Below are 23,584 nucleotides of genomic sequence, written 5' to 3' on the forward strand. Positions count from 1 at the left end.
AGATTTCTCCACCTTCATCTGAGATTTTGCTACCTGGAAACATAAAGAATACCTAAAAATAACAGGACCGGCGTTAAAAATTATTGGAGAGGCTGCTTTCTAGATCAAACTTTCAAAAATGGCACTGTACACTACAGAAATATTTTTGGTCTGTAAAAAAGGTGTAAGTGCAATTGAGCAAGCGTGTGCTAAAGACCAAAGCAGATTTGTTATTCTGGACTGTCATTTCCTATCATCGTTCTCTTTTTTGAAGGCATAATTATCTAAACATGTGGCTTTTAATACTTACAATGCTCATTAACTTGACATTTGCATGTCTTGCCATTCCAGCTTTCACACAAAGGCTTAAGGTACCAGCTCAAATATGCAAAGCTATGGAGAACATTGAACATTCAGTTTTTAGCAGAGATAATACTTCCAAAAAAAGACACATTTGCCCAATTTCAGAATTTTGTTTTGATGATATGTCTCAAAACTCTTTGGACCATGGCTATCAGCAACATGTTCCCATACACTTATCCAAGGTGTCTTCGATACTTAGTTTGATCAGCACGATAAAAGATTCCTCAAACTAGAGAGGCCCTAAAAAAAAAAATTAAATCTTTATCTATAAAACACAGGGGAATTCTTTATACTTGTTTCCCTGTTGCAGTTTAATAACAAGTAGATATGAAATCACAAGCTTCTCAAGCAGTAAACCTGTAACAACAAACATGCCTGCACACTGATTGAAAGAAAAATCTGGCTGGGAGATAAAAACCAGCAAATACAGAGAAAATTACAAATAATTAAAAAGTTATCTATTAGTTTCCTATTAAATGGGGGACACCCCCCCAACTTATTAATATCTGACCATCATTTTCTCTCATTTCATATTTCGTACTTCATACTCAAAAAGGAGCAAAATAGACAGTTTTGCAACTGTTGCTCTGAAAGGTAATAATTTTACATTTACACTGAGAAATAAAACAAAATTATAATTAAAAAAAAGCTTCCTTAACAAGCTGCAGTAAAATCACACTTTTGTTTCCTACATACACTTTGTTTGGCAGTGAGAGCAAGGCATCCGACAGCAATACAGCAGTAATTGTGCAAAAAAAGGACGGTGATATAAATCACCAAAGGTTAATGATCAGGATGTGAACAGAGGGACTTGTTTACTGAAATAGCATGCAATTTAAAATTTACAAGAGATTTAATGCTACTGCTTGGCAATCACTAAAATCAACAGCCCAGAAAACAGTGACATTAAGAAAAATATTACAGTTATAATCATTCCAAAATAAGTCAATTAGTGTTAGGGCATGCGCTTGCGATTACTTGACCCATTTGGTTTGCACTTAAGTGAAGAAAAAAAAAAAAAATCCCCCTCCCTTATACTGAGATTACTGAGTTGTGACCTATTTTGCATTCCCTATTTCTTACACCATCCCTCTTACAGGCTGTTGGAGATGGTGCCGGAGGTTTTTTTTTCCTCTCCTTGCCTGGCTTCCAAGTAATTCTGACCTTTGACATTTGTAATAATAAAAAAAAAAAAAAAAAAAAAAAGAAGGAAGTTTATAATTGTGTTGTTCAAATGAAGGTGGAGGGGGGAAAAAAAATTCAATGTGCTATTATACAAAAGCCATGACGGCTGTCTTCAGTGGAAAAAAAGCAATGTAAGTCAATTTGTGAACTTTGGCACCGGCTGACCTTTAGAAATACAACAATATACAGAATTTACAAGCAAGAGTAGCACATGCAAATGACCCGGCACTGTCTCGCCTTTGGATTAGAGCTGCAAAGAGCATTATGGAGAAGGCTTGCACAAAACAAATTAAGACTGTTACTTAAATGTCACGGCACACTATTGTATTTGGCTACAGATCATTACACCTGATACTAACACTTTTAAAAACTGTAATAACTTGGGAAATATTACATTGAGTGCCCACATGTAGAAAGGGAAAATATATATATATAAAAAATAAATAAAAGAAGAAAATGGGTTCCTGAAGTAATTTAAACATCACCACTCCACGACTAGAGGGAAAGGTCAAAATTTAAGTAAGCTGAAAGGAACATGAATGGCAAAATAAAACGCACAAACAAGAAGATGAAAAGACCAACTGGAATGACTCTGCAAACACAAGATGAAAGCACACATGCTTTGGGCAAATTTGATTTCCATGCCCGCATTGGGTAAGGGAGAGACGCAAGGAGGACGATTTTCAGAAAAGTGGGTTAAAAAAGGGGGTAAGAGAGGAGGTGTTCATCTAAAACGAGTGGGGTTGTTACCTTCAGTGTTGGTGCTGCTGCTGCTGTATATATTTCGCAGGCTACCAACACGGTTTAGTTTCCAAGCTTTGCGTTTGGCTGCATCCAGAGAGCAGAAGGGGAAGAGAAAAAAAAGAGAATAAAAATAAAGAAAAACGAGGGGGAAAAAATGAAAAAGGGGAGAAAAGGAACATCAAAATAGCATGTGAAGTAAAATACAAGCACAAGCCTGTTAAACATGTGAAGAGCTACACACAGAAAATGCACACAGGACTTTACAGCCTCTCCAATCCACAGAGAATATGGAAAGCCTCTTATTGAGAGTGATTTTTTAAGTCTCTACAACATGACACGATTTGACAAGATTAAATGGATCTGCTATTGGAATAGACAAAAACAGACCAGCAGAAGTAAAAAAAATGCAGGAAGTATTTGTATAGCGGATACAAGACTAGACAAAACAGCTACTGTAAAACACGATTTAATTAATAACAAAACACAGCCAGACGAGTTCCTTCTCCTCCAAAAGCCTGTATTGTTCACTTGGTGCCTGTAGTTCACCTTTAAAACACCTTTAAATCACCTTTTTACATCATCACCTTTAAAAGTTGAGGTGATGATGTAATGGCCTTAAATCCTCAAAACAACAAAGCATGTTATTTGTAGCACTGAGCTTAGAGGCATTACTTAATTATTTTGAAGAGTGTCAAGTAGACATTGATGCAATTGATGTTTGTGGTCCTCCCTCCTCCCCCAGGCAAATCACTGCAAAATCAAAGTGTTTAATGGGAAAGTTAAAAAATGTATATTCTTTATTCAAGAGGCAACACCCTTGCTTTATTAGAATTGCCCCAAACTTCGGGATTCTCTGAGTTCCCAGCTGCTGTTTTACAATTAGCAGAAAATACTGCTCAAAAGCACTCCATTCCTGTGCTCATTAGGAGAGAGCACACTTCCACATTCTTTAAAATCGACATGTTTTGCCTCAAGAGTGAATTCACAGCGTGAGAAGCACGTTCAATCAACAATATGTTTAGCCCGAGTTTCATCAGGCAGGAACGGCATGAAACTTCCGAGTACACCATGACACTGCTGGCACCTAACAGTGACTGAAATAACAGACGTCCCTGCTTCCTCACCCACGGACATGCCCACATCTGAGGAGGGAACCGCGTATCTACTAAAAGGGGTATCTCTACAGGCTTTCCAGCCACCGCATCAGCTTACCTAGTCAATAAATAATGACACAGCACTGCTTGGCATGCAACTATTTTGTAAAGTCTGTTTTATAGGAGCAGGAAAGAGATCGCTGGGGTCAGTGACAAGTGGAGGAGCATCCAGACCTCCTTCTGAGCCACCCTTCTCCGTGAGTCACCCAGCCCTCCTGCCCACAGACAGTGGACAGCTTTCAGTTTGGGCGTGAGACTTCTAAGGAGGACAGCTTCAGTTACTTTAATTATGTTTAATGTCTAAGATGCGTTTGAAAATGGAACAGTCTTCCACTCACATTCAGCTCAGAGTCTGTTATGAAGAAACTCATATGGTAAATCTGGAGTAAGACCATTGTCCCCCTCACCACAGATGCTCCTCACCGTTTAGGATGACATGAGCGTCGCACAATATAGCGAGTACTGTGATAAAATAATTTTAAAATTTTCTTTCTGTATTTATGAGAGAACTTTTTTAATGCCCCACAAAACTCAGACCAAATGGCTGCTTCCACAGAAAAGGAATAGTGACGCGAAGTCATTCCTATCTTTAACAAAAAGCTTGATTTTCAACTGAAGAGCTAAGGCTGGAAGAGAAATGCCTAAACACCCTAGACTGTTAAGCTAGATACTGTTTTAATAAAGCTATCTGCAGTCTTTAATGCTATATATTCAAAAGGAGGATTGAATTGTCCAAGTAACATGCTTTAGAATGCATCTCACTGAAATGAAAATAGATAACGTTATCTGGAAGGCTAAGTTAGATCTGTCTAAAAATTAAAGTTCATCAAATCTAAAAATATCTTCATTGGGTGTATCCTTCACTATGAAAAAAATCTTCAGTTTCAAGACCTGTTTAACAAGTCCCAGCACCTAGAGAGGCACAATTTCCTAGCAGAAAACTTGTTTTTCCTGAAAACATTTACATATAAATAGGCAAAATCAAAGTTTGGCACTCCTCAGAAAGGGAAGACAGTCTCCAGTACACAAAGACCCTTTCCCTGTTCCTTTTCATTTTTCACACTTTAATGGCACGTTAGAGCACAGCCGTATGAGTAGGAAGTGAACTCGCAGCCTGGTTTTCTATTAACCTATTGATGAAATAATCCATTTTAATGTGTTAAGTGTCATGCCTTTTTCTTCTGTTTAAACAAATGGACTTTTTCGCAGTGATGCTGAGGTCCTGATATACCCGAGTGCGTCCTTTAGCATCGATTAGCCTCCAGCCTGCTTCCTCGTGGTGCTCTACTATCTTTGAAGATTCAATAATATTATCAGCAGCAAGGTTTGGACACTGCCAAGCACAGCCCCCGCGGGGTGATTGATGTGCGTGCGAACACCAGGGCCCAGCTTAGCCATCCTACCCTGCCTGCCTTCAAAATTACATACTGTCTACACAGTTTTGTTACCCACCAACAAGGCCTTAACGGGCACTGGAGGTCATTTGCCTGGTTTGTCTTTGACTTAGATCCCAGGATATTCAGTCCATCCCATCTGGCTTCACTTGCTGGTTCTAAAGTTAATTCAAAAAAAGCTCTTGTTGCCAACTCTGGAGATCTATCTATCTATAGTATATATACACTTAAACAAACAAATCCCAACTGGTTTCTAATAAAAAGTTACAAGAAATACTTACTTCATTATTTAACAGCAAACAAAGCTCCCTACTTAGAAAGATCTTTAAGGCAGATTGATTTGAAGTATTTTCTGGAAGCCTGTTTCCTTCACAAAAGCCACTAAGAAGTGCCTCTAACTAGAGATACTAGAAAAATGCAAACACCTCTCTCAAATGTCAGATATCTGGAATGAAGTTAACTGTTTCCCAGAAGACACTGGGTATTTAATTTAGCTTGTACTGAAGTGGCAAATGGCTAGTGTTCTGCCCAGTACGTTGTGCTACCACAATCTGAATGACTAATGTATTTTAATAACGTTTCAAGAAAATCTTTTATTAACTTTGACACTTGCCCTGATCTCTGGCTTCACTGCTGACAGAAAAACAACACCTCGCAGCAATCAAAGCAGTCCCCCCATCCTGACCAGCGTGTAGACACGGCGTAGCAGCACAGTTTCTGCTCTTATCCAAGCTCATTAACTCCAGAAATTTAGATTGCCAAGATTAAACTACTATCTTTGCTGGGCAAATTAATTCATGCATTCTAACACTCAAGCTGGACCAGCACAAGAAGTCATTAACTGTCACCCAACAGCACAGAGCTCAGCTTTTAACAACCCTGCAAAACAATGCCGGGATCGTTGCAACCTTCGTCTTGACGCAAGCCATCACCCAGCCATTCCTCCCAGTAGTGAGCACAGGAAGAAATCACAATGCACCGAACCATTAAAGCTTTGACTCTCAGAGCCTAAGATGCGTTTTTTTTTAAGATGAAGGGTTAAAGTGATTTCTTGAGTTCTTGAAAGAAAGCTGCTTTCAACTGTATCATTTATGATGGGATGCATCACTCATGTGGCGCATACGTACTGGGGTGTCTTGTTCAGATGTACCAGTTAAGGACCTCGAATCCGCCAGATTGATTTGTAAGGAGGAAAGAATGATGTGCTTCTATATAACTGTGTCAAGTGTAACAACAGGCCATATCTATATTAATTTTTTTATAGCAGGAGCTACTCCTCAGGTAGGACAGAGATCAGCAATTGTTCAATCCTACTGGAAAAATATTTAGCAGCTAGCTGAAAAGCTCCATATGCTGTAAAAGAACCACACACCATCTAAACAGACACGTCAGCTCAGCCCTGGAAAGTCACACACCAACCTGGGGAGTGAACTTTCCTGTCTCAGTAATGTATAAATTAGAAAAATCATTCCCTCCTTCCACCAAAACATCACCTGCAGTGCCTGGCAATGCCGCTATGCATTTGGAAACAAGGAATTCCTGGGTTTGTGTATGTCTGACAAACAAGGAGTTGCTTGCTTGTTTAATCAAACTGCCTGGTGTGGGTTTTGTTTTTTGTTTTTTTTTTTTTTTTTTTAATGTCATCCTAAATTTTATCATAATTTTTATGGCAAATGAATGATGTGAGTAATTGCAAAGTTTTGCTGTGGTAAAACTCGGCAGTTCTGCATCCAGGAGGGACGACTGGATGAGCCTGTTTCCTTCCCCATCAAAGGGATTATCGTGGGCACATAACCACAGCCTCTCCAGAAGCCCTCCCCTTTCCCTCCTTCACTCCTCCTACTTTACTTATTCAAGACTTTCTTGCAACTTCTTTATTTTTAATCCCAGTTTTGTGTTTCAGGGATAGCTGAAATGTGGTAGCTCAGACTTCTAGAAAATACCTTGCTACCTCTCCATCTAAACACTAAAAAACCTGTCCAGCTCAGTCAAACAGTGTAAGACAAAACACTTGCTATTGTTCATTCAGGCCTCATCTATGACCACTTAAGGGAAAGAGAAAAGAGGCGGGGAGAGGAAAAAGGGGAGAGGAAAAAGGGGAGAGGAAAAAGGGGAGAGGAAAAAGGGGAGAGGAAAAAGGGGAGAGGAAAAAGGGGAGAGGAAAAAGGGGAGAGGAAAAAGGGGAGAGGAAAAAGGGGAGAGGAAAAAAGGAGAGAAAAAAGAAAAAAGAAGAGAAGAAAAAAAAAGAAAAAGAAAAAAGAAAAGAAAAAAAAGAGAAAAAGAGATTTCCCAGGCGTTGTCCATGACCTGCATTTTGCCTCCACAGTTCACAGAAGCCCTGGCCAGGACAGACATGTCCTGGTGTCAGGAGTTAAGCCTGGCCTTCAGCACCCACTGACCCTGCACTGAACTAAGACCCAGGAGATAAAATACTCCACGGCTGACCACGTGCTCGAGCCACTCAGAAAAGTGTCTTTTTGCATAATTTCTATCAGCAAACGCAGTTGCTCTGAGTTGCACGCTCCTTGCGTACAGCTGGGAAGTGGACGCAGCCCTGCAAAGCAGCACACCAAAACGTGTACAGCTACTTGGTGCTTAACGAGGGTCGATAAATGTTTTTTGATGCATGTGCTCTCTATAAAATCGGGCTATTGTAGCAGTGATCTGTTGTTTCAGAGGGGGTTGCATTGCCCATGACTGCTGTGAAATTTTCTTCAGTACTTCTTGCACGTAAGACTATATGAAAGCCAGTTCAAACTGTCTGCACGTACCCCTCGTTCTAGCCTCAAAACCGTCACGCTGATTCACCCGAGTCCTGCTGAACAAAGCCCTGCCATTTCAGGGAAGCAGCAAGGCACGCTTCTCACACGTTATCACTCTGCAAACATAACTCAACCTGAAGAGTTCTGAAATGGGACAGGTTGTGTTTCCAGGAACCATAAATCCCTCCTTCCCCCCCTCACTCAGCTGCATCTGCCAACAGTGCCAGACAGATGTCCTGCCACAGAAGGGTGCCAAGATGCACCCGCCTCATGTGATATGGGCACCAGAAAACAGCCCGTAGAGAGGGTGATTTCTAAGACCATTGGGCAAAAGTGAATAATTACAGACAAACTGCAGGCAAAGGAGCATTGCAGCTCACCAAGCAATGTCCCAGGCATCTAGCTACCTAAAAATTGCTAATGGTGCAGGCCTTCAGGAGCTGGTCTTGATTCAATAAACTCATCTTTCCAGAAAATATGCTTTGACCTCTTCTGGAGTTAAGGTAAATGAGGCTCCCACTCTTTTTTTTGCTCCAAACAAACTTTTTCTGCTTGTTTATTTTTAAAACGTATTACTCCCACCAATCCGTCCTTCTGTTTCACCAACCACATGAAAACCATACGGCTTCCAGATCTACCTCTTGGACCTTTAAAACCCCATACAAATCTAGAAGGGTCAGCAGTGTTTACTACTGTGGCTTTCCTATGAAGAGCCTTAACAAACTGCTTAAATCAAACACAACTTAGGACACTTGCGGTTTGACGTGAAGAAATGCTACAGACTGGCCCTGGCAAACAGAGAGAGGAGCTGTGGCTGTAGAGCACATAGAGCACGGGAGTCGTGAAGGTCCTTGCCATGACTATGTAGGTACTGACTGGACTCACTGTGCTTGACCAGAAGCAATTCCACTCTTATTTCAGTTTTCTAGGTCCTTACCTCCAATTTTTCAGTTGGAAGGCAGGGACCGTAATGCACACACTCTGCAGTGGAAGCTATGCAAGTTATTTAATGGCTGAACAAGTCTTTCAACATCCAAACACCATTGAAAGAGAGCATTAAAAACTGAATCCAAATAGAAGATACTTAAATCTAGTGGAAGATGATTACATGTTAGGTCTATGTCCATTACAATAAAATGGTGGCAACAGCTTGCCGTTTCAGCTGCAGCTCTGGGAGGACATCCAGCTGTATCTGGAGACATAGGCAAGCCTCCGTTTGCTGATGCTTTTGAGTACCCTGCTTCATGAGCTGAACTATACTCATTTAACATACGTGCTGTATGTAAAATAAGCTTGCTTATATGTTTTAAATGTGTACATCTTAAAGTGGGAATATGTATGTTGGTATGCAAAGAAGAAAACTAGGCTTTGGTATAGCCTTTTGCTAAGATATGGAGTAACTAGGAATAAATCAAACTTAATCACTCCCAATTACTACGTATCTGTATTTGTTCAGGCAATAACTTTACATCTGTGACCAACCCCTTGCAGACAGAATATCTGTGTTTACTTTCTTTAATAGGGATGCTATTTATTCTGTGTTAATGAATCTACTTTTTCTGTCTAGTTTTGATTAGTTAGGTTTTGTAGTAAATATGTTTACCACCACTACGATCACATACCATTCTTTCTAAAAGCAATAGATGTTTTTAGAAAGCATTCTTACCCATGTGTGACCTGAGGATTCATCTGTTTGATACCTGTGAAGTTCTCTAAGGATGCTTAAGATACTATGCTCAACAAAACATCAGATTAACCCCCTTCAACTTGCTCAAAATCAGTTCTTTATACACTTTGACAAGCAGAAATATGCTTTTATTCTTAGGAGAGTACTAATATCTACAGTCTCACCCTAAAAATCTTCCACTGCTGTACTGAGAAACTACAGACATGTTAATGTCACCTCTGGTCTCCATGTGACAGAGTTCTTTGTTGATTAGATAAATAGTCCTCAGATAGCTGATTAAAAAATGATGTAGCCGTTAGGTTGTGTGTCCAAGCCTCGTCAGCCATGTTGGATGTTAAAGTGTGCATGAATTACATCCCTAGAGTGTGCTGAACAGTGCTGATTAAATGAGGCACGCCACAGCCCTCAGCATCAATTATCAGAAATAATAGGATCTTTTCACCTATGCTGGAGGAAGGGGGCTGGGGATGGAGTCGGCATGCCACTCGCTTCTCAGAACATCTCATCATCATCTGCAAAAAATAAATAACACTGTCCATTTACCTAAGGACGTTTGTTTATTCTTATTGTGCAACAATTAAAGACTGAGAAGATATATGAGGAAAAACCTGCTTCCATAGCATAGGCCAGGGGAACATTTTTCATATAATACCTGTGTAACATCTATCTAGGAAAATGGGGTATATAAGATCTGGATAAGAGGCAAACTTGAGCATCAGAGGGGTATTTAAGGATAAACTCCAGGACCATCTAGCTGCCACCCCACTGGGGAAAGGATTCTGCCCTTCAGCCCTCCTCCTGCTCTTTTTCAACTCGCTCTGCATCATGCGTGGTTTCATCAGGAGCTGTAAAATGGCAGATTGGGGATTTTTCTTTCTTGTTGGTCAGCAGAACAGTGATTTGCTCAACAGGACCATGCTCGTCTGTAAGAGGCTTGAAATTATTTCATTAAGATGCAACCTAGGAGATTCTTACACCATGTAAACTTGTTTTTGTGACTGTGAAGGGGCTTGACACTGTCTGTTTTACCCTACAGGGAAGCAACAATGACAAAAATTCCTCAAAAAGGGTTAAAAAAAAGAAGAAAAAAAAAAGATGAGGCATATCTAATATATGACATTTATAAAGTAAAAAAATCTGGATACATTGCGTTTCTAGATCTGACCAGCACTAAATTTTAAAGTAAAATTAAAAACCCCACCAAAGTGCAAGGGTCTCATAAATATGTACACTACTTTTCTATAATTCCTAACAAATGCATACAGTGTATCTATTAAACACATTTCCAAAGTAAAACATCTTTAAACACTTGGACATGACTCTAAAGTTTCCAAACATTTCTGTTTAGTGCATTGGTGTTAATAGGACATATATCCCAACAGACCAAAAAAATGGAGCTGAAATATGAAAGATTTACCCGCTGCCCATTATTCCATATGGTAACAGCCCATAATACGTCCTTTTTGGACACCAGAATACTCAGGCGAACAAGCTGCTGGGCATCAAAGGAAGTTATTAAAAGTGCTGAGTTACAAAAGTTGCCCAGCCCCAAAATGTATGCTTGATATAAAAAAAAACCCCACAAAACCCTCCCCTCCAAAACCGGAATCCTTTCTAGTGCTCTATCTATTTTAAACCCACAAAACACTCTAAAAGTAATACTTCAAATCACATTAATAGTTCATTACATTTGGCTTAGATTCAGCTTTGAACATTTCAAATGAAGGAAAAAAAATGAAAACACATTCATACTTCTACTTGTGACAGGGAAAAAAGTTACTTTAATTAAACATTTCTATAAAAAATGTTTTAAATTCTTTTTTTTTCCCCTCCACTGAAACTTTTGCAGTAGGTGAAGGACCCACTAAACTATTTCAGTGCATTTCCAATACACTATAAACATACAAGATTCAAATCGACAAAAGTAAATGTTAATTGGAAACATTTTTCTCAGTTTTTCATTATCTGAAGCAGAAAATTATGGGTCTTTTATACACACACAAAAATCCTTTTCAACCACCTAGAAAAATTGTCTTTTAATAAAAGCTTTAAATTATACTATCATATTTCAAAGGCAACGAACAGTTGAAGCAGCTAATCAAAGGTATAATTATTTAATGACTACTACTCATGCTATCTAACAGAGCCATAATTGCTTGGCTGTGATCACTAGACCACCAGCTTCAATACTGGAAAACAAGTACTTTGCTTGTAGCATTTGATCGACCAATTTCTAAGGTTAGTTTCTCCAATTGGGTTGACTTCACAAGGCTAGCTGAGTTATTATGGAATTAGAGAATCAGTTTGTCACCCTGCCTCCACTTTTTTGTACACATTTCTACTAAAATAAAACCAAACCAAAACGAACTGCACAAGAAAACAAAATATTTCCTTGACAAAATGCAATTTGTGAAAATAATAATTGATTTTTTTCACTTTTAATGCCACATCCCAGTTTTCTGTAAACCCCAGCTGACCCCACTCTAGTAATTCAAATGTAAAAAAAAATCCAAATGTGCTTATTGAAAATTATATTTTTATCTTAATATTTATTGTCCATATTAATCTACTCCAGATAGCTGGAGCAGCATGTAAGCAGACCCTCTGACTGTTCCATTGTTTATATCATGTCCTTTACATCTGGAAATATGAGAAAAATAACCTAGCAGCATCATGTATTAATTACCAGAGCTATCCAGAAGCTAAGCAAGCGTACAGTGCATGTTGGCTTATTTTTGCTTTAGTAACAAAGCACTTACAGAGAAGCGGCTTGTGTCATTATATCTTAGCATCAAATGCTAAATATGAACTACTGCTATTATACTTCTTTTGTGGTACTAAATTATTTTTTTTTCCTACACAATTAGATTTGATACAAGATACTGGGCCCTCTGGAATTTCAAAGATATTTGAATTCCTATCCAATTATCTAGTCAACATCTTGATTTCAAGATCAGTCTCATGCTTGTAATTAGTATGATTGGAGCTCAAGTGACACCACCACCTGGGATGCCACTCTCAAAACCAGACACGGCAAGGAAGCCACCCTTCAGCTCTGCACCTTGAAGCCAAATATGACTCCAGGATGAAAAAGAACACTGTCTGAGACTTGTTCACACCGCTACAGCTGCCGGGAATTACGTTTGTGACAACAAACCCTGTTTGATGTGACATCAGAACCGTTTGGGTTTTGAGATCCTTATTGGCAAGGCTACCATTATATAACGTAAACTGCACCATCCCTAAAAACAACCCAATGTGTTTCGAAGGACAGCAGGAAAAAGCATTGCATGGGATGGCTGAAGAGGAAACGGAACGTGGGGGAAGCATCTGGGACACAGAGGAGACAAAGATTAGAGGAGCAAGAGTGGACATACAAGGGACACGTGTTATTTGCCATCTGCCTACCTTCTTTCTGCTGTTTAGACACAGTGTTGACTCAGTGAAGAGAGACAACGCTTCCTTGCTTACCCCACGGAGAACCACTACTTTTATGGCATGATGGATTTATTCTTGTTTCAGACCATCAGTTTCATCTACGGATAGGGAGACGACAATCTTGCCCGTTATAGGCTGATAAACAAGGAGCATTTAAATCCATTAACCAAAGACGCATTGTTCTGCACCCTTCTCCCTCTGAACAAAAAGCAGCCACGTTTTGTTGATAGTGCGAGCAATTACTGTCAAGAAAACAGTTACAAAACAACAGAAAGAGCTGTTTCTGCTCAAAGGAGTTATATTCTCACTGCTCAGTTTTAAAAGATATTTCAGTGCAGGCATCTTGAAATTTCCCAAGTATTTGGCCATTGCTTTTTCACAAAATTTCTTTTCCAATGTATATTAGGTGTCAGAGTGGAAATACTGCCAACTAAAAATAAAATATACTACAATAAAGTAGTATCATCGGGCTGAATTAAACCCCAAAAGAGCATGTTTGTTTTCTCATGTGGTAGAAAAACCATAACTTGTTTGAAGATAAAAAATATTTATGTATGAATTAGGATGGGAAGGTACTCTCTGCACAATCAATGTGCTTCACAGCAACTTCTGTCAAAGTATCTTACAAGAAACAAACAAAAGTTGAGGGGTATGCAGGCAGCAGAGAACACCAATATTTATGTAATTCTTACAGTTTTCATTTCCTTGAGATTTTTTATAGATATAGATGATGAAGAGTTAGATTTTTTCCAAAGACTGGGTATACTGCTTATCTTGGATTTATTTTGTTCAGCATTTAATAAAATTATTATCTTAAAATTATAAAGAAGACTTCCCACTACCCTCACTGTTATCAAAGGAGGCACATAAGCTGTCTATAGAAGTCTTTTAAGACAGCATAAAGCTAAATTAGGCACTAGAGTCACTGTTAGTTCCAGCTTTTACTTTGAAATTTAACACAATTATAAAACTGAATAGAAATCAAAATTTCCATTACTACCATCTCCCATTCTTCTCATGTATTTAATCCATACCATCCACACTACTGTAAAAGGTAAGCTCACACCATGCAAATAAAAACTTGAATAAAAAGCACAGCTGCCTAAGATTTCACAAGCAGTTTCCTCTTCTGAAAAAACAGTTGTTACCCATATCCGCTCCTAAGGATCTGTAGACAGCAAAACTGTAAAGCATAGGCAAGATAACTTCACTGGAGGATCCAAACCTTGCTCAACAATGCAAGCCAGTTCAAGTCATGCAAAAGAACACCTTGTGCTACACCATTTTAGAGAAGGCCATCCATAAGGCACCTTAAAAACGGGCTCATTTGAAGCGTTTCCATCCTTTGCAAAAATACACCCCATGATCCAGGCTCATTAGCAGTTTGCCCTCCAGCAACGTAAGCAGTGACAGGCACGTCTGAGGAGCATGCACGTACAAACCTCTTTTGTTTGTTCTTGGGGAATCATGTCCATATGTGAGCAGGCACAGCACTGCTTTCCACTGGAGCTATATGCAACATGAATTCTCCGTTAATTTTCATCACTTGTAAAAATAAGCAGGAGCCAATCTGCCAGTATTAGGTGTTTAACAGTTTAGCATGTTACTCTGCTTGTGGTGCAACTTCCTGTGTTAGTACAGGGACTCCTCACTGGAGAAATTCTAGTTGGAGAGATTTATTGTGTCAAGGTCTTTCCCTACAATCTACTAACCCATCTGTAATGATTATTTCTCTATAAACCTGAACTCTCGTGCTAAAACAGGAAGGTCACCATCTCCGCTTTTGCCCGAGCTTCTACATCAGCCTGCACCAACAAAGGCGACGACTTTCAGTTCCTTCCCTTGGCTTCATTAGAAAACACAGACCTGCAGATATTGGGTCCTGCTTTGCGAGGAAGACAACCTGCGGCAGAGAGGGTTCGTTGGAGCTATGAATTAGGTAGAAGCTCCTATTCAGTAGCACGCCCACAACACCTGCACTTAGGTGTGCTAGCAGTAAATCTATTAATTTGCATTTTAGGACTTCCCAAAGCCTGCAGAATTAAATAGCTAGTTCAAAACAGGCAATGGGACAAAGAAGCACGGACCTTTCACAAGTAGTTTACAGATTAGCCAACTTCCCAAACTCACTGTTCAACCAATGGTTACTACAATGACCTAAAATAGAGCCTGAAGGTCTCCGTCTCTTTAGGCAGGTAGTCTTAACCAGGTCTCTTCCTAGGAAGAAAGTAAGTATTAGGACTCTTCCTTTTTAAACTTACGGTGGGAATAGAAAAATTCTTTCCAATGGCAGATTCAACATTTTGTCTCTTCTCCATAGATTGCATCTGGATTTTAAAAGGCTTCACATAAAGGAAGCTACTGTTACCTATGTTTGTATTGGATGGGGCTCCTCAGATTTACTGAAAGTTGTTCATTTGTACCTAAGCAGTGAAAAATGTAAAAATCATAAGCTGAAGACATTCTTGATGTGCTATTACCCAACATCTGCCCAGACACTGTTTTGAACAAATCCAACAAGATCAGGGTTGACTTCTGACTCTCTGTGGCTGCTCTTACATGAAGGTTATCATTCCTGTAATTTGACTTTTTTGAAAAGCTGCCATTGCAGAAAATCCCCAGGGAGATGCTGTGATTAGCTTTAGAATGAAGAAGTTGGGAGGATGCAATTTTATATTCGCATATTTTAATATTGCACATTTTGTCAGGGTGTACACAAACACACCACGTGGCTGCGTGATAAAGCAAAACTGGGAGGCTCAACAAATTAAGAGACTCACGTCTAAGTTGTGCTGCCTTTCATCTTTGAGTAAAACACTGAGTAACAACTGCATTTTGCCTGGAAAGATAAATATTAAATCTTGCATTTACATCAGATGCTAGTGCCAAAGGCTTCCTTACTAGCCAAGGCTCTGAGTTGTTAACTACTAAATGGCTAAATGACAATGGCTGTTACTAATCGCTCATTGAATAATGAAAGTGACACAACTGATAAAAGGTTTCAATCCTGGAAAAAAATGATTTATAGTATTTCACTCTACTGGCACTGTTATTTGTATGACAAATGGTTGGACAGACACCAGTTAATCTCTGCACACCTCCAACTCTGATGCGGCAGCTTCTGCTGGAGCATCCAAATAATCAAGAACTGCTAACAATACAGCCACGCTGTCGTGAGGGGCTGAATGCTGGTATTTTATCAAGGCTGATCCCCAAATCAATTTACACGATGGATTTTTTTTTTTTTCAGTGGGGGGAGGGAAAGCATGGCGAGAAAGAGGAGGAGTATCATAAAAACGGGAAGCTGCAGCTTGCAGCTAGGTAGATCGGCCACGCTCCTCTAGCGCAGAAATGAAATCATCAATACAACTAAGGCATTAATGATCTCAGAAAGCTCAGTATAGTTTATAGATTTTTTTCTTGATGGCAAAATCTGAACTGCAGCATCATACAGAGCTGTCATGACTGTTACATTGTAGCGTAGTATCACATCACTTGCTGTGTACTGCAAATCCCATTTTCCCCTCAGATGAGAGAGGGGGATGTGGCTGCTTTTGAGGCAGTATGAGACAGGATTTCCAACACCCCACCTTGAGAAATGAATGAAGCTTTATATTGATAAGCAGTCCATCAACGGTAGCTTTATCTCATTGGTTGTATTGGTATCATCCTACTTCCTGCAGAAGTCAAAACTATTTTATCAAGCCAGTCTTTCAAAAGCAGCAAACCCCTCAGAGTGCTGAGCTTCCCAGAGTTCACCTTCTCTTGTGTTATTTTTCAACTTTGCACCCAAAATTTGTAATTTTTCTTATTTAAAAAAATCACACCCACTTCTATTTAATGAAGAAAAACAGCCCAAGGAAAGAAAAAAAAAATGCAGTGGGAGAATAAAAGCATTCTAATTTTACCAGCTGAACAAAGTGATGGACCAAAGATTTTTGTATTCATGTGACACAGTCGGACTAGCATGTACATCACTATAGCTCACACCTTGCAAATGATTAACTAAAACCCCAGCACAATCCCATTAGATTTAAAAGCGGATTCACATACACAGTAGCGGTAGTAAGATAACTTACCTCCTCATCTCATTTTGCTGTTAAAAAGTTAAATTTAAAATAAACAGTGTATTACAATCCAACTAAACCAAAACAAAAAACAGCTTTTACATGAATGCCAGAGGGTCAAGCAGTCCCATCATATTTAACAGCTACACAATACTTGAAATGCCCGTTTAGATTACAGCCTACATAGACACATTTTCACTCTCTTCTCCACTATTTGCACATATAGGCCTTAACGTAGTGCAGCACTTTGCAAAGTTGCAAGTATCTTTAGGCTGTAGGAGGCCGATGGTAATGTATTTTGATCACCTGCGCTCAACCCATGAAAGAAGAAAATTTTAACCAACATATGTTGAGGCTCACACGAGGCAGACGCCAGCATGGTGAAAATGAATCAGAACAAGCGGATGCTGTGAGGGGTCTTCAAAGCAAAGAGTGGCAGCTCATTGTTGATGTGATATAGCAGAGGAGGCCATTGGGAAGGAGGCCAACTGAAGGGTGACAGAGGAAAAGTGAGGGGCCAAGGGAGCGATTGTTGTAGCAGCATCTAGATGGAGCTGAATGGGTACCACATTCATCAAGGCCAGGAAAAATTGAGATATGAGGTGGTGAAAGAGGTCCAAGTCGATGAAGCCCAGATCATGTACTTACTTCAGTGATACTTGAAGAGCTAAAGATGGCATTTTTCTCAGTCACAGTGATGTGGAAGGGACATAATGATGGGGGGCTTAAGGCAGCTGGTTAGCCGCTCGAGGAGGTGTGGGCCCAGTGGTGGGTTTGGATAAAGAATACAAAGCCCCACGCAGATTAATCTCTCCAAGTCAGCCACAGAAAGACGAAAGCTGTTTGCACATATGAGATTGTTCAGAGAAAAGGAGGAGAATGGGACCTGACGAAGTAGAAGCAGCAAGAACTTTCTTCAGAAGGCTTAAAAAATCTCTGGAGAGGTAAAAATCTTACAGGCTGCACTCCCACTAACAGGAGAAATGAGGATGGAGTATGAAGATGACTAACATAATGGGAAGTAAGGAAAAAAATCACCCGTAACACCGAATGTGGCTGAAAACAAAACCAAAGCCAACTCTTCCCTGTGTTTGGATGATAGATACCCATTTATAACTGCTTCTTGTGATCTACTGGTTAGTCATTTCAATCCTTTTAACTTAAATTACATTGATTATTTTTCTAGTGCTTGTACAACATTTTTTTTAAGTTCACATTATCCAGCAGGACTAATTCAATATATTTGCTCTTGAAAGATATTTGTGATAAAGTAGCATTATAAATTGCTCAGCTTTTTATCACTTGACAATCTCCGGTAAGATATTTAGACAACTCTGTTACTCTGCCAACGGAAATTATTTTCTGATGATATCTATCAGCCTACCCATTATTTTGCACAGGATCAATATAAGGTTAAATAATACATAGATTCTTCAGGATCCCTTCCCTCTTTTCAACTACAAGCATAGTACCCATTTTTTTCCAGTTCTGTGAAACACTCTCACTGCTACAAGATCCCTGCAAAACTGTATGACAGTTGATTAGAAAGCTCTTAAGTCAACTTTGTAGTACTCCTGACCAGAGCTAATCTGGTTGTGCAGATATAAATAATAATAAAATGAATAAATAAACAACCACATAAACACACTTGCGTAACTGTTTAGAAGAAGTACAAATTTAAGGTAAGGTGAATTCTTATTTTTTCCAATGATAGAAAATTTCTTGCTTTTCCTTTTTGAAATCAGGATTCATTATTAAAATCTTTCGTCAAGGATTAGATTCATATCATAGCTAGAATTTATTTGTTGCTGATGAATTTAAGAAATTCCTCTTTTATCAACCTTATAGACCTCACATTCAACAGACCATCAATTCTTTCTAATATCTTTAATTTCCCTTATCAACAGTTTACATTTTCTATCTACTGATTCACATTCATTGCCAGCACCTTCACTGTCCTTCCCACTGATGCTTTCTTAAATTGTTTTCTCCACTTCCACTCTTAATCATCATGCTTTTTAAAATACAAGCATCCTTTTGAGTGGAGAACTGTAGGTCTTTTGCACTTAATCTTTCCTAAACATATCCAGATTATTCACATAATTATGTTTAACCTCTCCTCCCACACAAATTCTCTCACCATTGTTCATGGTTATAGAAAATAAGCCTGTTAAAAGCTTTGACTTTGTGTACAGACATATATACGTATTTATTAAGAGAACTATGCTGTGTTTGTTCAAGGCAGAGGAATTAGGCTTGTCTTGTACAATCTCAACTTTGAGCACATGACTTATTGCCCAGGTGGAGTGGGACTAACGACATTTAATTATTTACTCTGCATCTCCCAGGCATTGTAAGGTACTAGCATGACCCTGCTGTATTCTTCTAACCCATCAATCAGCTCTTTCTAAAAGAAAGCAGAGGCTCTCACCCTTCCACGTGGCATTAACATGCAGGTAGTCACAGTAATTGATGGCACAGAAAAAACCATGACACATAATAGTAGGAGATCACTGTCAAAACACTGCGCAATCAAATATAATAAAGGTTGATGTACTAGCAGATTCTTTCTTTTATTGGCCATATCTGCATGTGCGCACAAGTTAAAGACTGCTTGCTTGGTGGGCAAGATCAAATGGGTTTGGTAACGAAACTAAGCATGAAAAACCAAGCAAAAGCAAGGTGCTATCATAGGTAACACAAAGCCTGCTGACGGGAAAATCAGAGCTATCAACCAGAGACTGATCTGCTGGGTTCCCTCCAGAGCAATAAAACACATTTTCCCCAGGTAAGCTGTAACACCACCGAGAGGATACAAAATCCTTAAAAATGCTGTAACCAATACAGTCAGCTTCACTGGATGTGCTGAAAAATCATGAGTAACTGATTTAAGCTCTCAGGTTAGTGTAACTGGTAAACAGGAGAACCTCACCCTATTGATTGATCTAGCGTAGACCTGGCTGGAAAGCAGCTTCACCCAAAAAGCGCAGAGGAAATAATGAAACCTGTCCCCAGAGACATACAGCTGAGATATAAACAGGGATTTAAAGGGAAATTTTCCTAGTAAATCTCTCAGCATTTCCACAGTTCTCATTTCAACCTAGTCCATTCCTCCCACCCCCTTGCAGAAGTGGCTGGACTTCTGACTTGTATTACCATTACGGAGGCTGCACGGTGTTTGGCAGTACCTTTTACTTGCAGATGAAAATCTTCATCTCCTCTTTCCCCAAAGCTTTTCAAGAGAAAAAAAAAAAGGGGGATAAAAAAATATATTCATTTTGGATTTGTCAATCAAAATCTCAGGCATCAGCATACTGTGTTGGTGGTGTGTTAGGACAGACCTACAACGCCCTGAAAAATGGGTCCCTGGTAGGGACTAAGAGCTACGGGGTGACAATTCCTAGATGCTGAACGTGGCATTGCCCTTGAAATGACAAAACCTCTCTGTACCTTGCAGGGTCTCCATGACCTACTTCGCTCCAGAAGGATAACTGAAACGAACAAGAATCCTCTCCTCTTAATGTGCCACAGAGTTAAGTTTCTTGTATATTCAACGTCCTCCTACAAGCAGGACCAAAGCACAGAACAATTTTCACAAGCAGAGCCTCAAAGAGACCAATGCGCTAGCTCCTGCGTTGCTCAGAAAATCATTTTGGATTTTATTCCAGCTCTGTTCGGGCTCTGGGGGACAGTTTATGTCAATCTTTTCTTCTTTTTTCAAAAGTATTGTAGGTTAAACTTTGGGCCTAACAACCTTGACAGTGTCCCTTTACATTTTTTAGACGAGCCATTGAGTAGCATTATGACAAATTATGGGACCTGATGATATGTAACAAGAACATCTCCTCCGTCAAAGGCTGTGGAGGAAATAAAAAGACTGAAAGAAATATTTCTGGCAAAAAAAGCAACTTTTTCCTCTTCATTAGTATAAGAAATTGCAGATGGTGAAATACTTCAATTAACTATAAAGTAGGGTTTCCTTGTACAATGACTGTATTCACTTAAGACAGCATGTAGAAGACACAAACTCTTCTTTTGCTTGTGCAGCTATATAGACAACATGTGAAAACCTTTGAAAATCATCTTATTTAGAAGCAAAGTTGCCTTTACATAGTATTTTCTGTATGTCTTTGCTATCATTCTTCATTACAGAAATAACCTGTATGTAATCAATGTTTCTATTGGAGTCAACCTGCCTCTGCCTTTATCGGCTGAAAGCAAGACTGCTGGCTGTGATGCCAACTAGCTGGTGAAGAAGCTGTTGGGCTATTTTGCAGGTGGAGAAACAGTGGAGTTCATTATTAATAGCTTATTTACAAATATTTTCTAAGGGTCATCAGCTGTTTGCCTGGGAATAGCTTTTTAGTAACATTCACAAAATAAAGAAAAAAACTATTAACTATATTGATGTTTTTATTACTAAATAAAGGCAGCAGGTTATTATCGATATGGTTAAAAAAAAAGAAAAACCCTACTACCAATCTCCTCTATAGCTATTTTTTCATGTCACCATAGCTCTGAACATATCTTGCACTCTTTAGTTAGTAATAGACCAGAGTACTGCACTTAAAACCTTTGGTATATATAATTTTGCAGAAGCAGATCCTGATGTAGACCTGCTCTTAGGAGCTTCAGTCATAGCTCACAATTGTGCCTCTAGAAAACAGGGGAAGTCAGTAATTACGAAGCTAATTCTTACCTGAACCTTAGTCATCTTCAGAGTAAAAACACCATCTCCCATAACAGTTCTAATGTTGTTTAAGATGATGGGGTAAACAATACAATTTTACAGGTAAACATCAACTTTACAGGTAAACACCCTCTCTACTAGCCCACTGTTAGACACAATTTTTTAAAATTCTTTTTAAGATCACAACATAAGTCAAAGCCCGAGCCTTCTCTTTCACAGTGAAAAACTTTCCCATCATTCTCGCACATCCCATACCTCCATGGGGCACTAACAGTCTGTTACCAAAGTTTACCTTCTCACTTCATATCAGAGATAAAAAGGTTATCTATAAGCAATGGTGACCTAATTATTAATACGAGTTTTGCTTAGGCAAACTGGTATCTAACTGTGTACAGAGAGTCTGAGAGATAAAGAATATAGTTGACAAATCACTAAAAATTAATCGATTTTCGCATTCTCCTTATAATCACTATGGATCCTCACACCAGATTCTTTTAAGTAATCTGGCAAATATTAACTTACACTTTACCTTATTATTAAATACATAAGCACATATTAATCTATGATTTATTACAATTAGGTTTGCTCTAATTTAATTAAACACCGAGGCCTCTTAAGTATTCTATGAAACTCAAGTATGTTGCCTGGCAAGTGACGATTTTCTGAAAACAGTTCTTCAGGAACCCTTGGTGATATTTTAAAGATCTTGATTGTGGACTATCTACCATTGATGAGTGCTTACTTTTAGGATGAAAATGTACATGTTTGTTATTTACAGTATTTCAGTGGAGTATCTCATTTGAGGCTCCAACTACTGAAATATTTTGTATTTAAACAGACTTGAACTCTCACAGCATTGTTTCTAAAAAGTATACTCCCTTTAAAATATTGTCTTCAATCTCCATAACTATCTCTACAATTTTACATATGGTTCTACAGGTGCCTATTTAATAAGTCAGTATGTAATTAACTATATAGCCTGTTGTGAAACCCCAGGAGCACAGCTAAACAGGGATGGGAGAAAATATAAGTATCTTTGGGCCAAGCTACATTGTACAGGGAACTCTGCAGCAACCCCTTCTTGCAAAGAAGTTTCAAAGGATACAAATGGGGTCAAAGAGAAAATGGTAGTGGAAACAGGAGTGATGGAAATGGCCAAAAGAGCGAAGTTTCACGAATTTTCCTGCAGTTTGCTGAGACTCAATATCACAGAATGGTTTGGGTTGGAAGGGACCCTCAAAGTTCATCTAGTCCAACCCCCTCTGCCACGGGCAGGGGCACCTTCCACCAGACCAGGTTGCTCAAAGCCCCATCCAACCTGGCCTTGAACCCTTCCAGGGATGGGGCATCCACAACCTCTCTGGGAAACCTGTTCCAGTGGCTCACCACCCTCACAGTGAAGAACTTCCTCCTTACATCTAATCTAAATCTACCCTCTTTCAGTCTAAAGCCATTACCCCTTGTCCTGTCACTACAGGCTCTGGTAAAAAGTCTTTGTCCATCTTTCTTACAAGCTCCCCTTACATATTGTCCATTCAGAAGAAAAAAGAATATTAAATGAGCACCAGCACAAGGAAAACGAAACTTCTGCAGACATTGTTCTGGTCCAAATGGCAGATGTACATCCAGGCTGCACTAAGTTTGGACTGGCAAAACACGTTTAGTAGAAAGCTGAGGTTATCGCTACAGAGATCTATCAGGATGGCATTTCACTATGAGCAGACAGTAATGCACCCTGAGATACAGGCCACAGGCCATACCCCTTATGTGGCTGAATTATAGCACACACGATGCTGAAATGTCAACTCCACATGCAGAATATTTCCCCTTGACATAATGAAGCCAGTAACTTGCAGCTGAAGTTGGAATATGAAAATCAGCATGTAAAATTTCCCAGCCCATCTTACAGGTGGTGACTGATTCTTCCAGTTGTGTAAAATTTTATTAGAAACACCCACCCACGTTCTTCTGCCACTGAGACGACACATGGCAAGAATGCACTGTAAGCCCAAGTTAACGAGTCACTGGAAATGGAAAAGATGTTTAATAACTTTGTATTCAAAATACTTTTTTAATACTTCGAAAGTCAGTGTATCCCTTAACCAAACAAGATCCAAATAG

The 23,584-nt window shown here is 39.2% G+C and overlaps 1 protein-coding gene across 11 annotated transcripts in view; it reads right to left on the reverse strand.

The window, feature by feature from the left end:
* AGAP1 (ArfGAP with GTPase domain, ankyrin repeat and PH domain 1) overlaps positions 1-23,584 on the reverse strand; it is a 395,948-nt gene that overhangs the window by 60,104 nt on the left and 312,260 nt on the right. For 6 of the 11 annotated variants that reach the window (XM_069782145.1, XM_069782144.1, XM_069782140.1 and 3 more), the window contains one exon: positions 2,278-2,355. The exons of the other annotated variants lie outside the window; for them this stretch is intronic. In XM_069782145.1, coding sequence (XP_069638246.1) covers positions 2,278-2,355 — 78 coding nt within the window. The remainder of the gene's footprint in view (positions 1-2,277; positions 2,356-23,584) is intronic. 11 annotated transcript variants of the gene reach the window in all.

Source organism: Haliaeetus albicilla, chromosome 4 (assembly GCF_947461875.1).
Source record: "Haliaeetus albicilla chromosome 4, bHalAlb1.1, whole genome shotgun sequence".
Classification (NCBI taxonomy): domain Eukaryota; kingdom Metazoa; phylum Chordata; class Aves; order Accipitriformes; family Accipitridae; genus Haliaeetus; species Haliaeetus albicilla.